This window comes from Myripristis murdjan, chromosome 23 (genome assembly GCF_902150065.1).
Source record: "Myripristis murdjan chromosome 23, fMyrMur1.1, whole genome shotgun sequence".
Taxonomy (NCBI): Eukaryota; Metazoa; Chordata; class Actinopteri; order Holocentriformes; family Holocentridae; genus Myripristis; species Myripristis murdjan.
In genome coordinates, this window is record NC_044002.1 from 18,665,812 (window position 1) to 18,690,353 (window position 24,542).

Genomic DNA, 24,542 nt, shown 5'->3' on the forward strand with positions numbered 1-24,542 from the left:
CTCCTATCAGTCGCCCAACAGCCAGCGTCTCGTAACCATGGAAACGCGGTGCGCATGCGCGGTGGTTTGTTTTTAATTTGCGACATCCGGAGACGACACACGTCTGTTGTGAAGTCAAGGGAAGACGAAGTAAGGGCACAGCGGATGAAACGCCTCTTCTAGTTTGTATGTAACGCAATGTCATGTAATGTCATGTAATTTTGCACATACTGCCATGCACTACTTCGCTAGTTTGTAGAGTTTGTGGTAACGCTGTGTAGACCCATTTAATTATTTGAATGCTAACAAGCTAGTCGGCTATCAGTGTCGCTGTCGCTCCTATAGTGTGTTTACAGTCACTCCCTGGTGTTGAACAGGGTTTTACTGTGATGTTACACTGACCTCCTTGTTATTTCCACAGCATCAAGTGCCTGTATCCATCTGACATGGCCAACCCTCTCAGGGGTGAGGTGATCAGGCTGTACAAAAACGTAAGTGTGCGTCCACTGTAAGACAAAATTGAGCCCACACTATAAAATGAAGTATATTATGGTACTGATCCTTTAACACCTCCTTTTAGCCCATTACAATGTCCTCACACAACACTGGGTTGCCCCTAAAAATAAAATAAGAAATATCAAAAGGCTGTATTATCAATTGTATTATCATATTCCATCATTTTAACTTCAGCATTCTCTGTGTTAATCAAAATATAAAGTTAAAAAAATATCCTGTGTTGCTTAGTATCAGTTTTGTTTTGGGTGTAAATCCTGAAGATTTGATTGCAAAGCTGTTACAATTGGCCGTATAGTTCAATGTTTCTTGCATTATCCAATGTATGACATAGTTCAGGACAGCTTGGGTGCTAAGCAGAGGATAGACACAGCAGGAGCCAGATGTACTTTCTCTATCTTGTTAGTTAGGTCTGTTGCATTAGATACACGCCCAGTCAACATTCACACACATAGCATAGCACATTCCGGAAACAAGGCATGGACAGTGGTTGGCCTGTCCATGTCCGGGTAACTGGCCAATTATTCTCGGTTGCGTCTAAAAGTCCAACCTATGTACGGGGCAGGCCCAGCCCGAGAACATAAATGTGTATCATTTCCTGATATTGGGGCGCTTTCTGACTGAGATCCTGCGGGAGCTCTGTCACACTGAGACCAGCACTGCTTGCTTTATATGTGACCATAATAAATATTGCATCAGAAAATTGAAGACTGACTCCGGTCTGTCCTTGGGCTTTCAACAAAAGAATCGGGAGCTAACAAAGCTGTGAAACTACATGTAAGGTCAAGTGGTGAATGAGAATGTAATAATGGTGGTCATGTTGTCATTACACCCGGCCTGCCTTACACTGATTGCAAACTGTTTCCTACATCCCACATAGTTGCTGTATCTCGGGCGTGAGTACCCGAAGGGATCCGCCTATTTCAGGGAGCGTCTGAAATCGGCTTTCATGAAGAACAAGGACGAGACAGATCCCGAGAAGATCAGGAAGCTGGTGGACCGCGGCGAGTTCGTCATCAAGGAGCTGGAGGCGCTCTATTTCCTCAGGAAATACCGAGCCATGAAGAAGCGCTATTATGAGCCAGAAAAATAATTAAGCACATGGACAGCTCCATATTGTTCTTCCGAGGTGAGATGCTGCCTGTAGCAAGAGTTCTGGGACAGTGAGCTCAAGTCTCACAATCACGGCTTCAGCGTTATTTAACATTTACAGCAGTGGACATGAGGCGGTCTTTTTTCTGATCAGTGGGAAACACATTTCAATGCATGAGACAACAGCAGAGTGTCACCTTTATTTCACTCTCCCAACACTTTGGCTACTTGCCGTTGGAAAATTCAATACAATTCAATACAATATATCCTTGCCAGACAAAGAAAATGTAAGATCCATTTGCAAGGAGTGCCAAAAGGGACGACTTTTTGATAGCTGTTACTACAAAATGCACTATTTTGAATGAACTGTACCTTAGGTTTATTGTTTATATCATAAATGTTATGGTAGCATTATTGTTTTTTCTTCAGAAAAGTTGTTTGGCCCAATGGGAAATGTACACAGTGATACTAATACTATGAAACGCTGAATGTATTCTTCACATTGTCAGTGTATATATTTGTACATACATGGTCAAATGTCTTGGAGGACTTTGAGCATCATGCAGTTGTGAAGTGTCAGATGGAGAACGGCAATCAGTTTCACACGACTGTGTATATAAAGTAGCGTTGTCCTGTGTTGTAATAAATTATTAAAAATGCCATTTGCTTTTTCCAATAATTCAACTTCACTGATATTTCTTGTATTAGACTAATGGCAAGAGTATGATTTCTTCTCCGAATGGCACCACATGACAAAAAACAAACAAACAAATTACAGCAAACACTAGTCGCATCTTCATGTAGGAATGCTTGTTTTTTTGAAGTCCAGCTCAAAGTCGGAGAAAGCCGGATTATTGTTGCCAAATTTCTTCTCCCCGCTCTTGGTGAGGTCGAGCTCTCCTGTCCGTCTCGTGAGCTTTAGAGGGAAGAGCACAGAGCAGAGGTCAGAGGTTACGCCGCTGTACACACTCCTGATTTCGATGTTGGTTCAGCTCTGTGGCACTTACTCTCTCTTTGAAGAACCTGAACAAGTGATACGACATCATGTCCTCTTTCGTCAGTGTCAGATTTGATTCCGTCTTCAGCTTCATGCCCCCTGAAAAGCACATTGTGAACATGCAAAACTGTTGCAAACACTGGGATGGAGAAAAATCATTCCCATACACATATTTCTTACTAGTAACTGTAGCTCAATGGCTTTATTTTACTATTAAAAGTAGAACAAAGTCGTGCAAACAATGAATAAAAAGTCAAGCCAAACTTCTAAGTAGCTTCAACCCAGGATACAGGCATCTTATTCAATACAATAATAAGTCTCGGCATTACTAATAAACAAGCAGGTAATTAATCAATATACTGGGTAAATACCTGTAAACAGGCTTACGATCAGCCCCACAGTGACAGCTACTGTGGTTCCGATGGGACTGAAGTAGAGGTAGGACAGAGAGTACCAGCTATCCGCCAGGGGAGGCCTAGTGGTGGGAAACAAAAGTAGATAATCACAGATAATTCAGTAATCAGTGGAGTGAAACATGAAACCTTACAGATGCAACTGTGGCAGAACTCAGACTTGTGTTTGATTGTTGTGTTGAACTGTGTAAATGTAAAGTTAGACAGCTATAATGCCAACTCTCTGGCTACCTGTAGGAGCCATTTTTGATTGCTCTGTTTCATATATTTGTTTGCACTTAAATCTCCTGGCATTGATATCAGTGGAGGCCAGAGATTAGCTGAGGTTTATGCAAATTTAGCTCAGGTATTGCTGTGCAGAAAGCACATAATTGGAAACTTGTGTTTTTGATGTAACTGTCTTGACTTTATGTATTGTGTGATTGTGAAGACACACTGGTGAGAAAATAAATGAATTCGCGTAAGGGGAAAATAAACAGACTTCTGTTTGAATGCAAGTGGACGGTTCTGATATTTATTTCTTGCACACGTTGGAAAAATCCAGGTAGCCGAGCGGTGGAGATTTGTGCCTTTTGTTAAGTGTAACTGCACCACTCGTCTTATTTCTTTGCACTGGAGCAAGTCATACAATCCTTCGCTTTAACTGTATGATGCAATGCCCTCTTCACTTCAAGTCATTTTTATAGCAGTCAAAGCTCTGTTTGAAACCCACAAAACTTAAATTTTAATTTCCTGAGATTTCCACAGATACCAAATATGTTCTGCTGAATTACAGGGAAATGTGTATACAATGATTTGCAAGACATCTATGTATTCTCTATTTGATGTAATGGTGCAGCAATAAAACAATGGCATCTTGGGTTTGAATATTTCTTTCAATTTAAGTGTGATGTTGCTTCAATTAAGTTTTGCAACCTGCAGATACAGAATATGTATGTGATACTGTCGTGAAATATGGATTTTTTTCTAACTGAAGCTAATTATTGAGAAATATAAAGGAAAATCAGAATTTAAGGGGTTATGCTAGATATCCCAAGTAAATGCAAACAAATACATTTTCCCATGTGATGTAGCTCTGATGGTAATTTTCAGATTCACAGACAGTCACACCACTTGCCTGCCGTCTATGTTTTCTATTGGGATTGTGGTGATGAAGCTCTGCTCCGTTGGCAGGGCGGGGGAGGTCCAGTTGAGGCTGTCTGTGGCGGTGAAGTTGCAGCCCTCAGTGGTCAGCAGCAGCGGCCGGGTCATCTCAGGAGGGGCAGGGAATATCTGGGCCCCGATGCCCAGCCACAGAGATACGGTCAGCCCAGACACCAGACCTGACAAAGCCCCCTGCGCAACAGGTACATGCAGCATGTACACAGTGTTTCATGTGGATTTGAAATACAAGCCTTGGAATATATATTTTTAAAAAACAAGAAACGTAGGAAAAGTTAGATGGTGGAACTGCAGCCGCCGAACACATTTATCCTATCAATTGCAGGAATCGGTGCATCACTGAAGGTATAGGTACAGCGGTCTCACTCTCATTGTGTCGGAAAAAGGGTATTTTGCCCAAAACTATGGAGTATTCCTTTAATGTTAGTATGGGTTGTTGGAATTACACAAGCAGCATAAAGGTCTGCCATAGTTACATGATGACTTACTGTGGAATTTGCAAACGGAAAGAGGATCCCCAGTGTGAAAAGGCCAAGTAAGGGACCTCCAATGATCCCAAAGATACTGCTGGCTGCCTGCATGAGGAGACACAGATCTGCAGCTCAGCATCAAACACACAAGACCAAGTGCATGAAGATGACAGCCAAGTAGAGCAAAGAACTGTCATCATTAACATTAGCGTGCATGATTTCTTCTGGGATAAGTCCAATCATGTAATGAATGACATTAATGCACATGATGTGAGTATATCATGCATGCGAATGGTTTTCACTGTTTTAAAATGTGGATTTAAAATGGAAAACACTATAAAAGTCCAGGATGTGTTTCCATTTTGGTCGTTTTTGTCCCCCCCAGCCTTTGCAAGGTGAGCACAGGCATCAAGTGAAAGCCAGTTCATGATTAAAAGCCATACAGTAGATTCATTTTGCATCGCTTTTGCTCTTGTTCAGAGTTGATTGTGATGCTAATGCATGAGCAAAACCCCCTCTACCTCTAACGCTCCTCCCATGAGTGAGGCCAGTCCAGCCATTCCAATGCATAACGCCCCATACATGAAACCTAAAAAACAACATGGGGACAGAGTGTGACATTTTACTCCTCAGCCAAGTAGTTTTCAACAAAGGAACTCACTGAGCTGAAAATCACACTCACTGAGTCCTTTGGAGATCCAAGACAGGCGTTTCTCAGACATGTGAATGTGCGGTTTGATCAGGTCCTCTACTGTCACCGCAGCCAAGGCGTTGATGCTGGAGGAGACCGTGCTACAGATGATAACAGCAAGATCACACATTTATGCAGAGAGGAATCGTCATACAAATGTCTTGCAACCCTTACGGCATTGTAGAGTACTAAAATTTTATTTTTAGTTATTTATTCATTTCATTTTATTCTCTAGCAGTATTGAGTACCTGTGATATAAACATAGACTATTAGTTTTGGGTCACTGGGCTGAAATGAAAGTGGCATAATTATTTTTCCTCCACAAGAGAGATCCAGCATCCCTTTAAAAATGTTAGAGGATAATTTACTTTTAATTTTTTTCTTGCTTGTTGTTGTGCATAAGTATTTTCATGGTGACAAATAGACCAAACTCCAGCTCAAAACTGCAGCTCAAAGTGCTTTACAATACAGAAATTACATGCACAGAGTGCTTTGTATGTAAAAATAGAGATAGAATGCCATGGGTAATGTAACATAAAATGGAAAATCAGTAGGATTTATTTCATTTATCAACAATGAGGACAAAAAATCTCTTACAGGATGGTCACACATAATATGTGGCAGGAAAGTGGGAACGTCTGGGCCTAAAGAGGGACATAAAGTCGGCGTGTGCTCTAACCTCAGAGAGCCGCTGTATGCCGCTGCCACAAAGAGCCCAGGAAGGCCAGGGTAGACTCTTAGGATGTCCATCGCCAGATACGGCATCAGCTGCAGAGAAGGAGGGATGTGATCAGCACCCGGTGGGGATGCATCAAGAAGACATGCAGTCAAAGCATTTATCAACGCAGACACCTGGCTTGGACATTCACGGAAACTTGTGAATGATTTCAGAAAAAATGAAATGAGGAAAAGCACTCAGATCTGTCTTGATATTGCAGTGGTTTTATTTATTTTATTTTTTTTGTTTGATTTTTAGCGTGTGTGTGTGTGTGTGTGCGCGCGCCTCTCTGTCGTACCTGATCCGGTTTAGAGACCAGTCCAGCCGTCCACGGGTCACAGTTTTTATAGATGGAGTAGAGGCAGAGTCCCGCAAACACAGTACACACCACGATGACCAGAAGACCAATGAGGTTGAGGTACAGAGACCTGGCAGAGGAAGAAAACACACCAACACACACAGGATAAACCCAACACACACACATGCACACAGTCAGTTTGGTCATTCCATCAGTTGAATCAATCATACAAAACAAAGTGAGAGCGATACATGCACATAAATAGAAAGACATAGACGTTCACACATTAGTTTGACCAATAATCCCTCAGTAAAAGTTTACTCACAGTCGTGCATTAGCGAGGCTCTTGCAGGAGATGTATCTCTGAACCTGGGCCTGGTTGATGCCGTAGACACTGACCCAGATAAACGTACCACCAATGGTCAGCGTCCAGAAGGTGTGTCTCCTCAGAGGGTTCATGTCAAAGCTGAGGAAACAGAGTGTCCAAGTCACTCCAAGGCTCACTGTATTATATCATTTAAACACCGGTTGAAATCAATAAACTTCTCTCAAACATCAGTTTTCAACATCCTGAAATGAATGGCTTAAATATAAGAAAAGACTTTGATGCTCTGAAAATAATTCCTCAAAAGTTCTCATTTTCATCCAATTTTTACAGAGTCATCCTCCCCCCTCAGTGCCATTGTGCAAAACATCTTAACGCTCAGTCAGCAGCAGACTCACTCCCAAAAGTTGAGTCTCCCTCCGTGGTGTGAATCTGAAACGATGTTGAGGACTCCTCCTTGTACAAGCACCGACCTGATGATGACGGACAGGAAGCCTGCGAGCATGATGCCAACCTGGAGGGAAAATCAGGGAAACTTTAGCCTAATATGTGGGTATTTGGATGAATTTCAGCTGAAATCTAGTGATTTTTTTTTGTTGATTTTCTTCATTTGTAGTAGTCATGTTCTTGTTGTGGTGCCCCCAGCTGCTGTGCATCAAGCAGTGGCGTTCATTATTGTCACTGGGAACCACAAATGGGACACAGGGATCACTGACTTGGTCAAAAACAAACCACTGGATGTCTTAACAAATCCACCAGGGTCTGTGTTTTCTCCATCCTGATGCTTACCTGGAACACATCTGTCCACACCACCGCCTTCAGTCCACCCTGCAACAAAGCACACCACAGACACATGTTGTGTTTCTCTTCACAACAAACCACATTTAAACCCAGGTATCCAAAGCAAACCTCAACCACACCATCTAACAGGGAGCATTCCCTCACTGCGGAAGATATTTGGCCTCAAGGCCCAGAATTATGAGAAAAACACATATGCAGTTTGAAAGTGTCAGATTTACATGGATTTGCCAAGGCATTTGCCAGATATTGGATTTTTTTATACCAGATATTAGATAATCCTGCTGTCCTCTGCTGATACAGTGGAGGTCCCTCACTCCTGACCACAGCAACACAAACAGTCATAAACTACAGTATTTTCTTTTCCTTGCAAATGGTATTCATTAAAAAGGTATAAAAACGAAGGAAGGAACTGATTCTGTTGTTTCCCTGCTGTTGAGTAGGGCTACAAACGCTAAAAGAATTTAATTTGTGTGGATTTTAATCAAGTTTTACTGTCCCATACAGTCTTAATGCTGCTCTATCAAAAAGGGAAACTGTAGAGTCAGAAAATATTGACTATTATCAGCTACAATAGAAAAACATCAGTATCATGCTGTTTTTTCTTTACAAGCCCAAATCAATCAAACCCTATTGGAATGAGACTCTATTCATCTTACTTGAAGCATTTTTTGACTAAAACTACTTATTACAGTGCTACAGATGGGAAAAAAAATATTGCATTATGGTTATTTAGCAGAATTCAGAAAAGCAGGCTTTGTACATACCATGGTGCAGTAGAAGGTACAGACCACTCCTGTTGATATAACAGCACCCCAAAGATCCATACCGGTCACTGCAGAGAGAGGGTGTGCATGTGTGTGTGTGCGTGTGTGTGTGTGTGTGTTAGACAGTGGTCACTCGGCCGGACAAAAACAAGCAGCTTCAAGTGTCCTCATGCAGGAATGTAGTGTGAGTGAAACCACCATACCTTGGTTTAGAGCAAGAGCCGGGGTGTAGATGACTATTCCTGTGTAGAGGATCTGGGACATGGAAAGAAATAACACACACACACACACAAACACACACACACACAATCGACCGTATAAGATGCAGGATTTGGGGTTTGACCCACAGAGGACAAAAGCTGGTCGTCATGAGCTGCCCGGTGTCTGACTCACCGTCTGAAAGATGAAGAACAAAGTTCCCACCAGGCGGGTCGCTCTGTTGAAACGCAGCTCCAGGTACTTCACAGAGAAGAAACAGACAGAAAAAAAAAAAAAAAACATTATATGACACTTTGCAGTCAGGTTAGTTTCATTTATCAGTCTACCTATATATCTATTAATATTTTTTTTTTCTTTTTTTGCATTGTAATTTTCAAATGTAAAAATATTGAACACTAGCTACCAGTAGCTTCAGTTAAAAAAAATGAAATCAGTATCATTCTTAAAAACTCATATCGGTGTAACACTACTTCACAATGTGGTCAGAATTCAGGGCCGGGTCTACGCAGGGGCAAGAGGGGGCCTGGCCCCCTCAAATAAATGTTGTGCCCCCTCAAACTAAATCCCCCAAAATATATTCAGTTAGACATGGTAAAAGGTGCTGGAGCACAATGCCCCCTCAACATTTGTGGCTGCCCCCTCATACATGCCTGGCTAGACCCGGCCCTGTCAGAATTACTTTTTTTTTTTACCCCCAAAAATATGCAAAAGTCCACTCTTGACCATGACCATGGAAAATGTCTGTTATCAGCTTGAGGGTAAAATAATTTCCTTGCTTGGCTCCATTTCAGTTCTTTTCTTTTTTTTTTTTTCTTTTTTTCTTCTTCTTCGTGCTGTTTGGGGTTTCAGTGTCACTTTTAACCACCAACAACTCTATGTTTGCTAAGGAAGTAACATAGCAGGACTCAATATCTGGATCAGCTCCCCCATTATTTAAAAAGACAAAACAAAACCTATTTATTTCCACAACATGAATTGACTGAAACTGGTTTAAAAATAGAATAGAATAGATTAGAATAGAATCGTACTGTACCACACCATACCACATAGACAAAGCAAAGTGAATCACCAGTTAAATCCAAAACACCACAGTAATCCACACTCACCTCATAGGTGCTGGTGATGGCCAGCTTGTAGAAGACGGGCAGAAAGACTTCAGATGTGACCAGCACCGTCATCGTGTAGGAGAAACCCATGAGCCCAAAGATGGCTCCGTAGCGGTACACCTGCACACCAGAGAGACTTTAAATCCATCAAAATTTTCATGAAATTGGCAGATGATGTTGCAATGCGTGGTTGAAATGAAATCCTCCTTATTTTGTGAGTCATGCAGCAGAATAAAGGTTTGGTGTCTTTTGTCTGGCGTGAAAAGCAAAGTTGCTTAACAGCAATGTCAAGTGCTCTGGATTTATCTCCTCACCATCCACTTTAAAATATGAACGAAACCAAATGACCCATTGTTTCTGTTCACTGAACCTTGTGATGCTGCACAGGGCTGGATGGATGTGTCAGTTTACTGAGATATCAGCATAATACTGGCATTTATTTTCTAAATGTCAGGATGTTGACCTCTGACCTGACGGAGGTTTGCAGATTTTACTTTTTGCTCTCTTTGCTCATATTGTCTTTTTTTTTTTTTCAAACTGTTTTTCTGTCTTCTCTCTCTAGTTAAAGACTGTAATCTAACCCTGAGTTTCCCTTGTCACAGAATAACTCTGGTGGGTCAACCTGCTCGCTCTAAAATAATGTCATTTGTGTCAGTGCAGAGTTTTAGTGTCTCATTATGGTCTAAATGCTGCTTCAAAGACTTACAAAAGTATAATTTTGGGGCAAACGGTGAAAACTAAAAGATGTCAGCTTTTTTGGCATGAAAATGGTCAAATTGTATTGTCTTTTCCTGGTTTAAAAGCTGAATCACAGTAAAAGGATGCAATTTTCTGAATTCATTGGTTCTGTTATTTGCTTCGATATCATCAGTCAACCGATCACCATTACACTACTGACTGTTTCTCAAATATCTCTTGTATGAATATCTTGTGAAAGCAGCAGTAGTTATTCTTATAATAACGCCACACTGTTGATATCAAGGTATTTGGTCAAAGATATCATGATATATTTGATTTTTTTCTTTGTTGCCCAGTGTTAATGGAAAATACTGGCAGAAAATACTTCAATAAAGACATTTCATTATTGGCATTTTCAAACCCACATCAGCTGACCCCTATAGGCACTTCATGCCCAGTAAGAAGCCCATCTGTGACTTTACCTCAGCGGGGCTGGCCAGCACCGTAATGGCTGACATGAAGCTGGCTGTGAGGGACAGGGAGACGGGCACGGCCGTCAGTCTGCGGCCCCCAATCAAGAAATCCCCGGTGCTACTCTGGCTCCTGTCCGCCCAGGCGTAGTAGACCCCGATGGCAGCGGAGACCAAAAGCATGAGAGCAAAGACCACATAGTCTACTGCTACAAAGGAGCCCACTGGCATCGTGAAGAAACTCAGATCAAAACCTAACGAAGAGACTTTAGTTTGTTGCTGGAGCTGTGATAAAGAGTCCCATGTGCCTCCACTCAGGATGGGAAAAGAAAGAATTAGTCCTCTATGAAGAAATGGAGGTCCTTGCACATCACCTCCTCACTCAACACTGAGCTAAGAGCAGGAGCACACACCGAAACCTATACCCGTGTGTGTCTGTGGGTGTGTGTATGTGTGTGTGTGTGTCAGAGAGAGAGAAATAGAGAGAGAGAGAGAGAGAGAGAGAGAGAGAGAGAGAGAGAGAGAGAATGTCTGTACCCATGTGTGTACAGTACGTGCTGTGTGTGTGTGTATGTGTGTGTGTGTGTGTGTGTGAAAGAGAGCATTCCAGGCAGGTACATGAGGAGTCACCAGGCCAAGAGAGGGGATTGTTCTCCTGGCCACAGGATAAAAGCTATCATCAGTGGAGTCCATGCACACACACGTACACACACACACACACACACACACTGGCATGCATTACCCAAAGTAGGCTGTACTGTGTATGCGTGTCTCTGCACTGGGCCATAACGTTTAGTCATTTCAGAAAGGGAAGAATTTCGACAAGAACATCTAGAGAAACTTTTTTCAGCGCTGCAGAGCGTTTTGTCCTGAAAAGTTGCACATCATTCAAAAAGCAGAACCTCCTCAGCTCTCTGCGAGTGAAATATGTAACACATCATCTTGTATGTCTCATTTGCTGTACGATTAAAATGTGGTAAGTCTGTTTACGTCTACAGTCTGCATTTACATGACTTAAACTTAAACTAGAGGCCAAGAGCACCACATATACATTTAAATCTATCAACATCAACAATTATAATAATAAAACAGGAGCAACAGAAATAAGCAAGGTTCCTCGTTTTTTTCATATGTGAGATTTCACTGACTTAATCTTAACACAGACTAAACTGTCTTAGGAAAACTTGACTAATAAACTAAATGTTTTCTCTCTTTTTGAACTATTGTAGCATGTAATGCTTGCTTATCAAGATCAGGTCACTGAAATAAAAGTATCTAGTTGGCAAGGGAGCAATTAATTGTGGGTTTCTTGATAATTTGGTGAACAAGGGGAGATTGATTTCTATTTATTTATTTATTTATTTTTGATTTAGCAAGTGGAGGAGTGAGGTTAGATATGGAGCATTATCTTCTTGTTATCTTCTTGCTGTTTTCATCATCTGACATCCCCCTTTCTCAGCAAGGGAGGTGTTTTCACAAGCACACACTGTTTTGTTTTTAAATCCCCTTTTTCCCAGACTCTGTTGCACAATACTGATTCATTGTAGGGCTTGCTTATCAGGGTCAGACCACTGAATTTAAATATATCGAGCTGGTAAAGAGGCAAGTCAACACACTGAATAAACTGGAGGTTTATTGACACATTAATGAATGGGGAAGGGATTTGACCAACCTGGAAGACTTGAATTTTTGGCTTTAAAGTTGCAACACGCATCATTAATCTATCATTAAAATACAGATATATATAATCCATAGTAACAGGTTTATTATCGGTGTGTGTCTGTGAACTTGTGAGGGTCCCTTCAACTGCTTTTTATTTATGTATGGGACTTTTTTGGGCACGTATCATTTGCTATAGGCACAGTCACATGTGAAATTGGGTGTTTCTGTTTTGCATCTGATTCCAGTCTATGAAAGTCCTTGTCTACTTGTGCAAAAAACAAACAAACAACCAGCTAAAATCTGAATAAGCCGATTAATGAATTGTCAGCTGACATTATCCACTAACTCCGTGACAAATGCAGTGGCTAGTTTATGATGCAATGTTCATTAATATTCATCACCAGCGTGAGACATCCCTGTGCTGCATGACTGAAACCAAACAAGCCTGTTGCATAAAAACGATACCTGAATGAATACAATGCATATAAGATATTATTATTGATTCCTAATCAAAAAGTAGTGGTCTAATCCAGTGCTCCTCAATCTTTTTTTGCCTCGTGAGCCTGTAAAACAAACTGATGCCGGCTCATGACCCACTGTCACAGGCTGCATATACAGAGTCTTCCTAAAACATGAATATTAATGAGTATGAGTGTTTTATTTGTGTCAGAGGAGGCCTTGCATTCCAAAACTACTCACAGTAAAATGTGAAAAAAGTATACTTTTTAAAATATTATTATTATTGTTATTTAATTTCTCCATGTCTTTATCATCTTGTGACCCAAAAAATGTATCCCGACCCGCATATTGAGAACCACTGGTCTAATCTACCCATAGACTGTGGAGAAAAAAGGCGGAATGTGCCTTTAAACGCGTTAAAAACGAAACAACGGAAGTAGGTAGACGTGAACACTCTTGTTTCGCCGTTTTCCCGCATGAGCGCGTTCAAACGAAGCCGGAAGTGACGGCGGGTTTTCCTCTCGTCTCTGACGCACCACGCGGAGAGCCAAAAAAAAAAGTTCCCGTGATGCTTTGTCCAACATGGTTGCGCCCTGGTGTCGGCGTGTGTGTAAACACTTGTAGCTGAAAGAGAGAAGAAGGAGCTGTTTTCATGACACGTTGTGACTTAAAGTTGTTTTCCGCCGCGTTCGTCGTCTGTCACGCAGCCGCTCGAAGATGAAGATCAAGTCCAAGTCCTCGTATCACAAATCTGAGAACACCTACAGGGTGAGCGAGCGAGCATGTCTCCGCCACATCTCTCTCAAAACCATTTTTCATACGTTTCCAGCTGATACTCACCTTATACACACTGATACACACCTGTACACATGTTTACTTGTTCACATCTTCCACATGCCTCTGTGTATTTTGTTGTGAGTTGTGCACGAGTCGTGTAACCTGTGTAAGGATGAGATTTTTGCCAGAAAATGAACATAAAAACATTAAAAAGTGCATTACTCGCATTTGCAGTTGTTCCCTCTATGGCCAGATGTTAGCTCTGTGTAAAGTAGGATGAAGCTTGGATGTTTATTGTGACTGATAATGGTGGAGAAGAAGAAGAAGATGATGATGATGATGATGATGATGATTGTGAATCTTGTGTCTCGACTCTTTGACAGTTTCTCACTTTTGCTGAGAGGCTTGCCAATGTCAACATCGATGTCATCCACCGCATTGACCGGACCGGGGCTTATGACGAGGTGTGGAACCGCTCAGAATATAAGCTTTTCTCTCATTTATATGGTGATCACTCAGGTCTTATTGTCTTTTCTCTGGGTGCTAATGACTTTTACGCTTCTCGATGCAGGAAGTAGAAACCTATTTCTCTGAAGGACTGACAAAATGGAAAGATCTCAACTTGACAGAACATTTCAGTAAGTATAAAGCGGTAACATCGCAGGATTTGTGGTAAAACATGCCTGCCAGCTTAACTGTGAAGCTTTTTACTATGAAAAATCTCCTTTAAACAATATTTCAATTTTGCCTGACATGAGATGTGAAGACTGTGAGGAAAGACCAGCGAATGCAAGATTTTTTTGTGTGTGTGTGTTCTCTCACCAGCGACCTTCTTGAAAGAGATGTCCAACAAGAGCCAGTCGTTCAACCTGCTGGTTTTCCATCAGAAGGCCGTGGTGGAGAGTCTGAAAACCCACCTGGCGGTCGAGAACAGCCTCGCCTACCAGCCACTTCTCGAGTAAGTTTATAGTCTATAAGCGTAAGTGAAATTTAAAGAAATAGAAAGGGGAAAAAATATAAATAAAAAAATATGTGCGTGAGAAATTTGTAAAAATATGTGTATTACTCCAACAATAAATAAGTAGTTGCTGACTTCCCTGGTGATTTACAAGTTGACAGTATGAGTCCACTGAGCTACATCCAAATTGATTTTGGTGTCATTTTTCTATCTGTAACATCACTGAGCCATGTCTATCTGTGCCTTGCCCCCCCTCCCCAGCCTGGTGGTGCAGCTGGCCCGGGACCTGCAGACTGACTTCTACCCGCACTTCCCCGACTTCTTCGTCCTCATCACCTCGCTGCTGGAGACGAAGGACACGGAGCTGCTGGAGTGGGCCTTCACCTGCCTCTCGTACCTCTACAAGTACCTGTGGAGGCTCATGGTCAAGGACATGACCAACATGTACAGGTAAGAAAACAGCACCTGATGAGGCTCTTGAAGGACTCAGACTTGAACTGATGTTTGTAATAAAGTGACAAGCCATTCAGTGAGCACCTTCAAAATAAAGAAATAGCACTATACAAATTTGTTTTATTATTTATTTTATTATTTTCCTCTCTCTATTTCTAGTTTAAAATCAGATGCAGTCAGATGTATCTGCATGGTTCCTGCACAGGGCTAGAAGGTCTAGATGTCAAAAAAAAAAATTAAAATTGCACAAAAATTGTTGAAATGGCACAAAAAAAGTGTGGAAAAGAGGAAGCAAAGGTTGTTCTCCACTGATAAACATATTTCCCAGAGTCATTTCAAGCGTGATGGTATTTGATGTGAAGGTGAGTGATATGGCTAGTAGTTGACAGTCATTAAGCTGCTGCAGGCATGCATTGCTTTGAATAGTGAACACAATCTTCAAATGCATTCAAGAAATGAGCTCTGCCAACAGTGTGGAGCTTTAAAATGAAATAAAATGAATGAGACTCTTGCAATTTCTTCTCCTTGAACAGCACAAAGCGATTTTTTTCTTTTTTTTCCAGTGGCTGGTGAAGGATATTTTTTTAGTAATCAAATATTTGTGGATGTAAATTCTTCTTTTTCACCCCACAGTTTGTACAGCACGCTGCTGGCGCACAAGAAGGAGCACATTCGCAAGTTCGCCGCAGAGAGCTTCTCGTTTTTGATGAGGAAGGTGGGTCACTCAGTCGAGATTAAATACCAAAGATAAGCTGGTACCTTCCTGTACTCATTCCTCAGTAGATCCAGTCAGCACATCTTCAACAGAAGCTGGGTTAGAGGCAGTATGAAATACATCAATCCACACTTTGTGTATGCAAATTAAATGATGAATGAAAATGTGCTTTTGAATAAACTGAATGAATTTTTTTTTTTTTTGTCCACTGTGTCCCTCAGGCTCCAGATCTGAATGTGCTGCTGGTTCACATGTTCTCAGACCTGCAGCAGCACCCTGACAAGGCAGAGGGGGCAGGCCTGCTGCTGTTTGACATGTGCAAAGGCGTCCGCAACATGTTCCACTCCTGCGCCGCCACGGTGAGTTCATTCTCCACGGAGGCGGCGTCACCTCGTCTGGCACGAACACACAAACAAAAGCGACAGCATGGATTTTACACTGATCGCTGTTCATGCTCTAAAGCTAAAGCAATTGCAATACTGACTAATGAACCTTCCAACATTATAAGTGGAAGATGGCTTCTAAAACATGGTCTTCTGGTGCTGTGTAGACTCACTGTTCCACAAATAAAGCTGTATATATGGAGGAAAAAACATCATATTTAATCCACTCTTAAAAATAGCCTAAAATTGTCCTCAAATTTGTTGTCCTAAAAAGGAATCATGTGTACTGCCCTTAGTGTCCTAATAGTAATTAATAGTAATTAATGTTTTGTATAACGACTGGTATGCTGTACATTCTCCTATTCGCCACACCGCTACTTTTGAAAGATATTAACCATTTGACCCAAACATTGCTTAATGATTTTATTACAATATCAGTATCAGACTTGTCTTCATTTGCCAGTAAGAATGATTTTTCTGGGGTGCCCCGGTGGCTCACCTGGTAAGAGCGTGTAGCGTTTGTCAAATCCGAGTCAAGTAAAGGAGAAATGCCAAAAAAAATCCTAGAAAAGATTTATGGATGGATTGATCATACTGATTATTCTCTGCACCCATGCCCTCACTGTCTCTCCCGCCTTTCTTCAGGCTATCCCGGTTGCCCTGCGGAAGCTGGGTCACGTGACCAGCCCGGATGTCTCTCTGCCATGGGACACCGTCAGGGACGCGCTCGATCACATGGCCCAGGCTGCAGCCGATCACGTTGACAGAGAACACCTCCTGGTGTTTTGGGAGGCCCTGCAGGTACACTGCACTCACATGGCAAATCTAGTCAATGAATTTAATCAGTGACTAATTTTACAAGGACACCCTTCGCAAGCTGCCAGATCTGAAATTTGACGGACATAGTAAATCAGATATCATCTGTATGCAGCATGGCTTGGTAGAACTTGGTAGATCATGTTCCCTCTGTTGTTCTGTATTCTTGAATAAAGTGTTGCTCATTCTTAAGTGAGCAGCTTGCGGCTGACGGTGGTGTGTTCCCACAAACAGGCCGGTGTGTTGGAGGTCCTGGCTGTCCTGGAGGAGGGGGCACATGAGGCTGGTCAGGCAGCGGAGCAGCTGGAGAGACTGCTGTTCATTTTCCACACCCTGATGTCCTACAGGGACGGAGCTAAAGTCACCAAACCAGAGGCCGTCTGCCAGGTAAGGGGACAGTGCCGACATGTAGCGGTGGATGTAGTTTCCTTTAAAAGCTTCTGTCTCCATAAGGTCAGATTTTCTTGTTAAAATACTGAAATGGCAAAGTTATAACCCCATTTATTTGTGGGATGTCAATAAAATTTAACTTTGTCAACTGTGTTTAGTGTATTTAGTAACTTTATGTCCATCATTGTATTCATCACAAGGGAATAATCCAGCCCAAGACACTTCGGTTCTGTAAATAACACAAAAACCCTGTCACTGTACGGTGTGTGTGTGTCCTTTGTTGTCCCGCCTGCAGACGGTGTTGCGGCTGCTCCAGAGTCCGGCTCTGTCAGGCTCCTGCTCCCGCCTGCTCCTCCAGATCATCTCCTCTCTGCTGCTGGGGGAGAACATCACCCTGCCTGCCGCACTCATCCAGGAGACAGTCCAAAAGGTGTGCCTTTAACAGAGAGACACTTTGAATGAGTGTGTGTGTGTGTGTGTGTGTGTGTGTTTTTTTTTTTTTTTTTTTTGTGAACATATGACAGTTAAACCTTTGAGTGTGACTGTGTGTATGAGGAGTTTCATGCACTAGGTTGTTAGAGTGACTTGGGCTTTTGGGAATGTGCTTACATCAAATAATAGGAATATATCCAGGTGTGTGTGGGTTATTTTTCACATTGCATGTCTGTTACACTGTTTATGACAAAGCTTCTCTTGACCCCACCAGGTGTTTGGCAGCAGGACGGAGCAGGATCTAATCCTCGAGTTCACCAAGGAGATGTTCACCATGAAACAGTTTGAGCAGGTTGGTTGTCTCCGGGGTGAGACTGGTAAATTGACATTGTACTGAGAATAAAGGAATAGTTCACCCCAAAATTAAACTTTGGTCATTATCTACTCCCTGTCAAGGCAGTCAAAGCATTAGTGAAGTTTGCAAATCCACATAGGACACAGCAAGGTGTCTCTTTTCTGATACATCCCCATGTTGTTGGTCCTCTGCTCTTCTTTATATCTATTTGTTTTTTTTCTTTTTGTCTGTTTTCTCTTATTTCCCTCTCTGCATCTCCTGTCCCGGTCCTCCCCTGCCCTCCAGCTCTTCCTGCCCAGCTTGTTGCGGTTCATTTCGGGCTTGTTCGGCCGCGATGATCCCCTGTCTCGACACTGCGGCCTGGAGGTGCTCGTCCGCCTGATCCTCGCAAAAGCCCCGCCGCCCACTGACGGCTCCATGGCCTTCGAGACCTACCCGCTGCTCTTCACTGGACAGACAACAGGGTGAGACACACGGCACGGAGGGAGTCAGAAGTCGACCTTTTTGAATCCCAAGTCCGCTGGGGAAAGTGAATCTGTGATGCAGTAATGGATTCAGTGAATGCACTGCAGGAAAACAAAATTCATGCATGCTTAGTTCACTTTCTCTTGATAAATGAAGGTTAAAATAAAATGAGAAGAAATGTCAAGAAGCTGTTTGTCCACCCAGGGAATGCCTCTTTGTTGTATTGATGTATTGATTAAAAAAAAATACAAAAAAAAAAAACAAAAAAAAAAAACAAAAAAAAAAAAAAAAATATATATATATATATATATATATATATATATATATATATATATTTATTTATTTTGCAGGATATGTGCTTGTGGTTTGAAAAGAAAAGAAAAAAATACAAATGTCAGGATAATTAAAAATGATTTCCTTTAGTTCTAGGGCATTAACAAATCCTTGAAAAAGTTTTGAGATGAATCATCAAAATTTGAGACCTAAACAGTATTAAAATGTCCTGACTCCTCTTATTAGAGTCTCATTTTTATCTCTGCAAAGACACTCCCTGCACTGTGCGTCCTGTCTTAGACTGATACAGAACAGGGTTGGTGGTACAATTGTATAACACAGAAAAAAAAAAAAAAAACAAGATTCTTCATCATTGGATCAGTTTCAGTAACCACAGTTGAACTAAATGTCCCTTAACAGTTAATTTCTTTGTGTCATTTTTCTCATACAGCACATTTATACTTTAATAACTTTGACTATATCTGTTCATCCAGAAATAGGTTGAAATAGGCTGTTTTTTGTCAGCTTTGTACCTTTTTAATTTCGTTTTTTTTTTTTTTTTAATTGGTCTTAAATTGAATTGGGGGCGGCATAAACAAGGTCTTAAAATTCTTAAACTTGATTTTGTGAGTCCTGCAGATACCCCGGCTTCTGCAGACCACAGGTTTGCACGGGTATGCCACTGTTACGGCGGCAGCTGGCGATTATGTTATTATTGTTATTGTTATTATTTATTGGTTTTTCTCTTTGACTGCAGGGTGTTCGGCAGTAAGGAGGCGGGCCAGGTGAGCGCTGCGGCCCCACAGAAACGGACGCTGCCGGTGCCGGAGCTGGTCCTGTCTCTGGTTGACCTTCCCCAAGAGCAGAGTCAGCCCATCACTGATCTGTCGCTGCCATGGGCCGCCCTGGTGTTGCTACCACACCTCAGGTACACTACACACACACACACTCACACACACTCACTTTTGTTCCCACTCATCATGGAATTTGTGGAATTTCATTGAGTTTATTCCACACAAGGAAAGTCAGGGAATTTGTTAATTTCTCTGTGGATGTCAGGAAATATATTTTATGTCATATTTTTCATGTTAATTCCATTAGACATTGGTTTTCAGTTGATTTTAGTCCACAATAAGCCCAACGGGGCCATATAACCGAGAATGAATCACATTGTTTTATTGTTGGAAACAGTCTGGAAAAACCATGGAGAATCACAGCAGGGCCACAGTGGGACCCCATGGCTCTTATTTACTCCCTGACACTAATTTCACTCACACTACATTCTGTTTTATCTTTAATCATCTCTTTATTTTGAAATGTATCTATTTCTTTACATTTCATGTCTGTGTAAAGCACTTTGAACTAGAGTAGTGTATGAAATGTGCTATACAAATAATGAAATGAAATAAAATCATTGCCTTTGAGTGCACAGTTGCATGTTAAGTTATTATAATTATTATTATTATTGTTTTTATAATTCAGGCCTCTGGCTCCAGCTGGTGTGGTTTCCGCTGTGACCGCCCTCCTAAACCACCTGCTGTCTGAGATTGAGACAGAGAAACTGGGCAAAGGTTTGTGAGCTCTTTTTTTTTTTTTTTTTTTCTAAATGTCTCTACCTTATCTGTAAATTTTACTGGTTATGATTTACATTTCTCCCCCTCCTGTCTCTTGCCCCCTGCAGCCGGTCTGTTTGTTGCCAGACAGGCTCTCAGCTGCCTCCTCGCTCTGGACGGCTCCGCCCAGCTCCTGCCGCTGGTCGGCGTCGACAAGGTCACTTCAATCTTAAGGTGAGCCCTGCGTTGTCGGAGTGGATGTGAGGTATGGGACGACATTAGGAAAAAGATGCATGATGCAAAGGCTTACAAGTCCAGGGAGACGTCTTTCATTTGAAGCTTTTTTCCAAAGTCCTGCTCACAGATCTCTAAAGAGGCGAGATACAATAATTGGAGAAAATGGGACAAAACAAAATAGTCACTGACCAAGCACTTGGAGGATATGAGTCTTCTGCATTACATTGCATTTTGCATTACTATGGCAACAACAGCGATGGCAGGTCTTGTTAAGTAGCTTGAGGTATAATCCTCAGGCAAATGCCCAAATATTTTTGTTGCTGTTTATGACAGGAAGTTCCCAACAGACCTGTCAGCCCTGTTGCTAGGAGACCTCTACTACACCCGCCTGTCACTCAGTGGCGTCTCCCAGCACCTGTCCCACAATGCACTGCTGGAGGTCCACCAGATTCTGCACGCCAACCTCTCCTCCAACATTTCCAAGGTACGTTTCCAGTCACGGTGTCAGCAACCTGATAATATGAATCATCTAGAGCTTTGGAAAGATCAGCAGAAAAATGGCTTGTTAGCTTAGTTATCACTTCCCGTTAAAACTGCGTTACTATCTTGAAGCTGTTTTCATAATCTCGTGGCTAGCCTTAGGCGTTAGTTTTAATGAGGGGAAAGAAGTTGTTTTATCTGTGTTTTTTCCCCTGCAAACAAGTGCCTTAGGTGGAATAATAGAAGAATGAATGTTTATAAGTCAAAATTTTTATCTAGCAGTGTTTATATTTTTTCACCCTTCTACTGCAAATTAGATTTCACCAGTTGATCGGTTTCTTTTTCCCAGATCCGCCTCCTGACTTTGAGAATCCTCTCTCAGTTTGAGGCTGAGCTTCCTGCACAGACCGAGGTACAGCTGGCACCAAGGGCTTTCATAGATTTTTCTATCAAATAAAAATGACATTAGCGTTGTGTTTTACCCTGTGATTTGCAACCTCAAAGGTATTGGGCCTAAATGCCAAAATGTTATATAGAACTGCAATGCATATGGAAAAGTTTCCTGTCTGGGTCTGAGAAGTCTAGAAAAATGATTGTTTTAGGCCTTAAAACATTTGGAAATTGCACAAAGTCCGCACAAACGTTGAGAAATTTGTTTTGAATATGTGGCCTAGCTCACAGTCAAGTGTGGTATTTTGAAATGGTAAAAATGTGTAGAAATCCTTGTAAATGTGTATTTGTGTGTATGTGTGTGTGTGTGTGCCTGCTGATCTGCTGTCCAGGGTGAGGAGAGTGTGGAGGCGCAGCCGGTGTTTGCGGTGTGCCTGCAGGCGGAGCTGGTGCCGGCCTCGGTGCAGGACTACAGAGAGAAGCTGCTGCACTTGCGGAAGCTGCGACACGACCTGGTGCAGCGCAGCCTGCCGCGGGGCCCGCAGGGCTGCTTCCAACAGGTAGAGAGAGGACCACGCCTTATCACCTGTCATTTATAGGCGTGTAAAACCAAAACGTAGAATGATGAACCATAAAAAAATGAACCAATACCGTGCAAAAAAACTGAACCTGAAAAAAATAAGGTTCAATCCACACTACACCCTACAACGTGCAGTGTCACAAATACTGGACAGTGACACAATATTCATAATTTTGCCCCTGTACACCACCACAGTGGATTTGAAATGCGTGATTGAAGTGCAGCCTTTCAGCTTTAATTTAAGGGTTTGAACAAAAATATGGCATTAACCGTTGAGAAATTACAGCCAGTTTTATACATTGACACCCCATTTTCAGAGGCTCAAAAGTCATTGGACACTTGGCTAAAAAGCAGTTTCATGGCCAGTTAACTTAAATTAATATAAGGCAAGTATTTTTAGGATTGTTTTTAAATAGTCTCTAAGTAGACTTTTGCCTTTGAAAGAATATTTGTTGGAAATCATGACCCAAAAACAGCAATATGAACTGAACCGGGGGTTTATTGAACTGTCATTTGGTGGTGTTGATCAATACTTTTATTTATACAGCACTTTTAAAAAAAAAAAAGATACAAAGTGCTTTGCAGGAAATTTAAAAGACAGTAAGCAAACAGTTCAAAAATTTTAGGATAAAATACAATGAAAAATAATAGTAATAAATGAAGGTTTGTGCAGGACATGATGTAGGCAGGGATCGGATCAAAACATGAATCAGTAGGATATCACTTAGGGAGGGAGTTTCACAGTTTTGGGTGGAGGGGCAGGGTTGTCTAAAAATCCGGGAAGGGTTTATTCATTTGAAATTTGTGTTTACACCTACTGGTGCACCATGAGGTCACCTGTAAATATACGCTCTTTTCCAGTAAGTAAAAGTGATGGGAGTTCATTTCATTGGAACTTCATTCTCAGTGACTTAGCAATTACTTGACTAATTGCTGACATTTTTGGCTTTCACATTCCTAACTCTAACAGGTCACTGATTCCTTTCTTGGGTTTGATTTGGTTCTTCTTGTAAACTTACGGCAGATGATTTACAAAGTACAAAACAAGATGAGCAGGGAATAAGCCTGGCTAATGTCACATGGCACACTCATAATGTTAGTATAAAATATCACTCACTTTAACATGTTTTGGTTTTGCTTCTTCCATTTCAGGTTCCCCTGCGTTATCTCATAGCGATGCTGTTCATCAACTTCAGGCCGTTGTGGGACGCAGTCATTGAGCTTCTTGTGTGAGTGAAAATAATCCTCCTGCACCAGAATAAGATTTAACTGAGACTAAGATTTAAATTTGAACCTTGGCATTTTGAATTTAACTTATTTTTGTCCTATTAGTGTTATTAGCATTTTGTTGTCAAAATCTATAGGAAGTTTTCTACCTTTGAACATGTTGGTTTAAGTGTGGAATACAAGCAATACATACAAAACATTTTAGTCGACACACATGTACCTTTTCCCTATATTAAATTACAAAACGGATTTCTCTGCTAAGCCCACTCTGACTTGGTTTTGTCTCTCCTCCAGGAGTCATGCCAGAGAGATGGACAACAAGGACTTCTGGAGGGTCTACCATGAACATCTGGAGATGGTGGCAGGTCTAGCTGGTAGGTCTAGGGTTCATTGGGTCATCGCATTTGCATGAGTTTCACGGAAATTGTCTGATTTCAAGGTTTCCATGCTGGTGCATCGGACAAAACATCAACATAAAGGTGTTTCAATTGCATTTATTTCTAAAAGGATTGCTCCAGTGTTTTGGGCAAAATACACTTTTCCCGACTTGCCCAGACTGAGACAAGATGTCTGAGACTGAGACAAGTTTTCCATTCCCATCCAGTAATGCATTTTAGTGCAAAAGGAAATATTCATACATATTACAGAAGTTAAATTATAGGGCCTGAGATGGACTGGCGACCTGTCCAGGGTGTTTCACTGAAGATGAATGAATGAATGAATGAAATTATAGGGCACCGCTCAGCTCCCCTGTCTCCGTGTCTTAGAAAAAGAACTGCAGGAGGGCGGTGATGATGACGACAGCGATGAAGGGGAGTCAGATCATGGCGGCGAGCCGGGCTGTGATGTCATCGAGAGCGGAGATGTGGGTGTGCTGTTCCTGCAGCAGCTCAAGCTGACCTCCGACCCCAGCGAGAGGACGGACTTCCCCAACTTCCGCAGCCTGCTGTGGCGGGCCATGGCCCAGTTCCCCGACAGGGTGGAGCCGCGCAGCCGAGAGCTCAGCCCGCTGCTGCTCCGGTTCATCAGGTCAGCTGACACCGTGTTAAACCCAAACTTTTGACCATATGGTGTCCGTCAGAACCGTATGGCACACAAAAATTGTTCAGAAGCCAAAAATATCTCAGTTAAGGCTTGTGCAAAATTATACTGCAGTGCATGACCCTTAGCATCGGACGTGCAACATTTTAATGATCCAACACAAGATGACAGAACCTGGCAAATATATGGTTTTGGATAAGT

At 41.9% G+C, this 24,542-nt stretch overlaps 3 protein-coding genes across 3 annotated transcripts in view; 2 read left to right on the forward strand and 1 right to left on the reverse strand.

Moving 5' to 3' along the window:
- The first annotated feature begins 77 nt into the window (after positions 1–77).
- Positions 78–2,246, forward strand: lyrm5a (LYR motif containing 5a). Its single transcript, XM_030045432.1, has 3 exons — positions 78–165; positions 401–470; positions 1,373–2,246. The coding sequence occupies exons 2-3, from the start codon at positions 426–428 to the stop codon at positions 1,583–1,585; spliced, it is 258 nt and encodes an 85-aa protein (XP_029901292.1). The 5' UTR covers positions 78–165; positions 401–425; the 3' UTR covers positions 1,586–2,246.
- A 104-nt stretch (positions 2,247–2,350) lies between these two features.
- Positions 2,351–10,926, reverse strand: slc5a8 (solute carrier family 5 member 8). Its single transcript, XM_030045426.1, has 17 exons — positions 10,708–10,926; positions 9,548–9,667; positions 8,616–8,681; positions 8,426–8,477; positions 8,223–8,290; positions 7,447–7,485; positions 7,056–7,171; positions 6,658–6,798; positions 6,333–6,462; positions 5,996–6,084; positions 5,308–5,417; positions 5,147–5,214; positions 4,644–4,730; positions 4,112–4,329; positions 2,953–3,056; positions 2,592–2,680; positions 2,351–2,500 (listed from the first exon to the last, which is right to left on the reverse strand). The coding sequence occupies exons 1-17, from the start codon at positions 10,924–10,926 to the stop codon at positions 2,381–2,383; spliced, it is 1,836 nt and encodes a 611-aa protein (XP_029901286.1). The 3' UTR covers positions 2,351–2,380.
- Positions 10,927–13,410: 2,484 nt separating this feature from the next.
- Positions 13,411–24,542, forward strand: part of utp20 (UTP20 small subunit processome component) — a 34,175-nt gene continuing 23,043 nt past the window's right edge. The window contains exons 1-21 of the mRNA XM_030045419.1: positions 13,411–13,584; positions 13,977–14,057; positions 14,165–14,231; positions 14,419–14,551; positions 14,813–15,001; positions 15,638–15,719; positions 15,941–16,078; positions 16,748–16,903; positions 17,153–17,305; positions 17,604–17,738; positions 18,015–18,092; positions 18,381–18,559; positions 19,591–19,761; positions 20,316–20,404; positions 20,515–20,620; positions 20,957–21,107; positions 21,453–21,515; positions 21,886–22,053; positions 23,226–23,302; positions 23,595–23,674; positions 24,068–24,329. Of these exons, the coding sequence (XP_029901279.1) occupies positions 13,534–13,584; positions 13,977–14,057; positions 14,165–14,231; positions 14,419–14,551; positions 14,813–15,001; positions 15,638–15,719; positions 15,941–16,078; positions 16,748–16,903; positions 17,153–17,305; positions 17,604–17,738; positions 18,015–18,092; positions 18,381–18,559; positions 19,591–19,761; positions 20,316–20,404; positions 20,515–20,620; positions 20,957–21,107; positions 21,453–21,515; positions 21,886–22,053; positions 23,226–23,302; positions 23,595–23,674; positions 24,068–24,329 (2,609 nt within the window). The 5' untranslated portion in view covers positions 13,411–13,533. The remainder of the gene's footprint in view (positions 13,585–13,976; positions 14,058–14,164; positions 14,232–14,418; positions 14,552–14,812; positions 15,002–15,637; positions 15,720–15,940; positions 16,079–16,747; positions 16,904–17,152; positions 17,306–17,603; positions 17,739–18,014; positions 18,093–18,380; positions 18,560–19,590; positions 19,762–20,315; positions 20,405–20,514; positions 20,621–20,956; positions 21,108–21,452; positions 21,516–21,885; positions 22,054–23,225; positions 23,303–23,594; positions 23,675–24,067; positions 24,330–24,542) is intronic.

Bases quoted from the DNA above. Each gene is read 5' to 3' on its own strand.
- lyrm5a (XM_030045432.1), top strand. From the start codon at position 426: ATGGCCAACCCTCTCAGGGGTGAGGTGATCAGGCTGTACAAAAAC. The intron at 471-1,372 runs GTAAGTGTGCGT...CATCCCACATAG, and splicing joins TGATCAGGCTGTACAAAAAC to TTGCTGTATCTCGGGCGTGA.
- slc5a8 (XM_030045426.1), bottom strand. From the start codon at position 10,926: ATGCCAGTGGGCTCCTTTGTAGCAGTAGACTATGTGGTCTTTGCTCTC. The intron at 3,057-4,111 runs GCAAGTGGTGTG...TCCCACCACTAG, and splicing joins ATAGAAAACATAGACGGCAG to GCCTCCCCTGGCGGATAGCT. The intron at 2,501-2,591 runs GTAAGTGCCACA...TTCCCTCTAAAG, and splicing joins TCAGGTTCTTCAAAGAGAGA to CTCACGAGACGGACAGGAGA.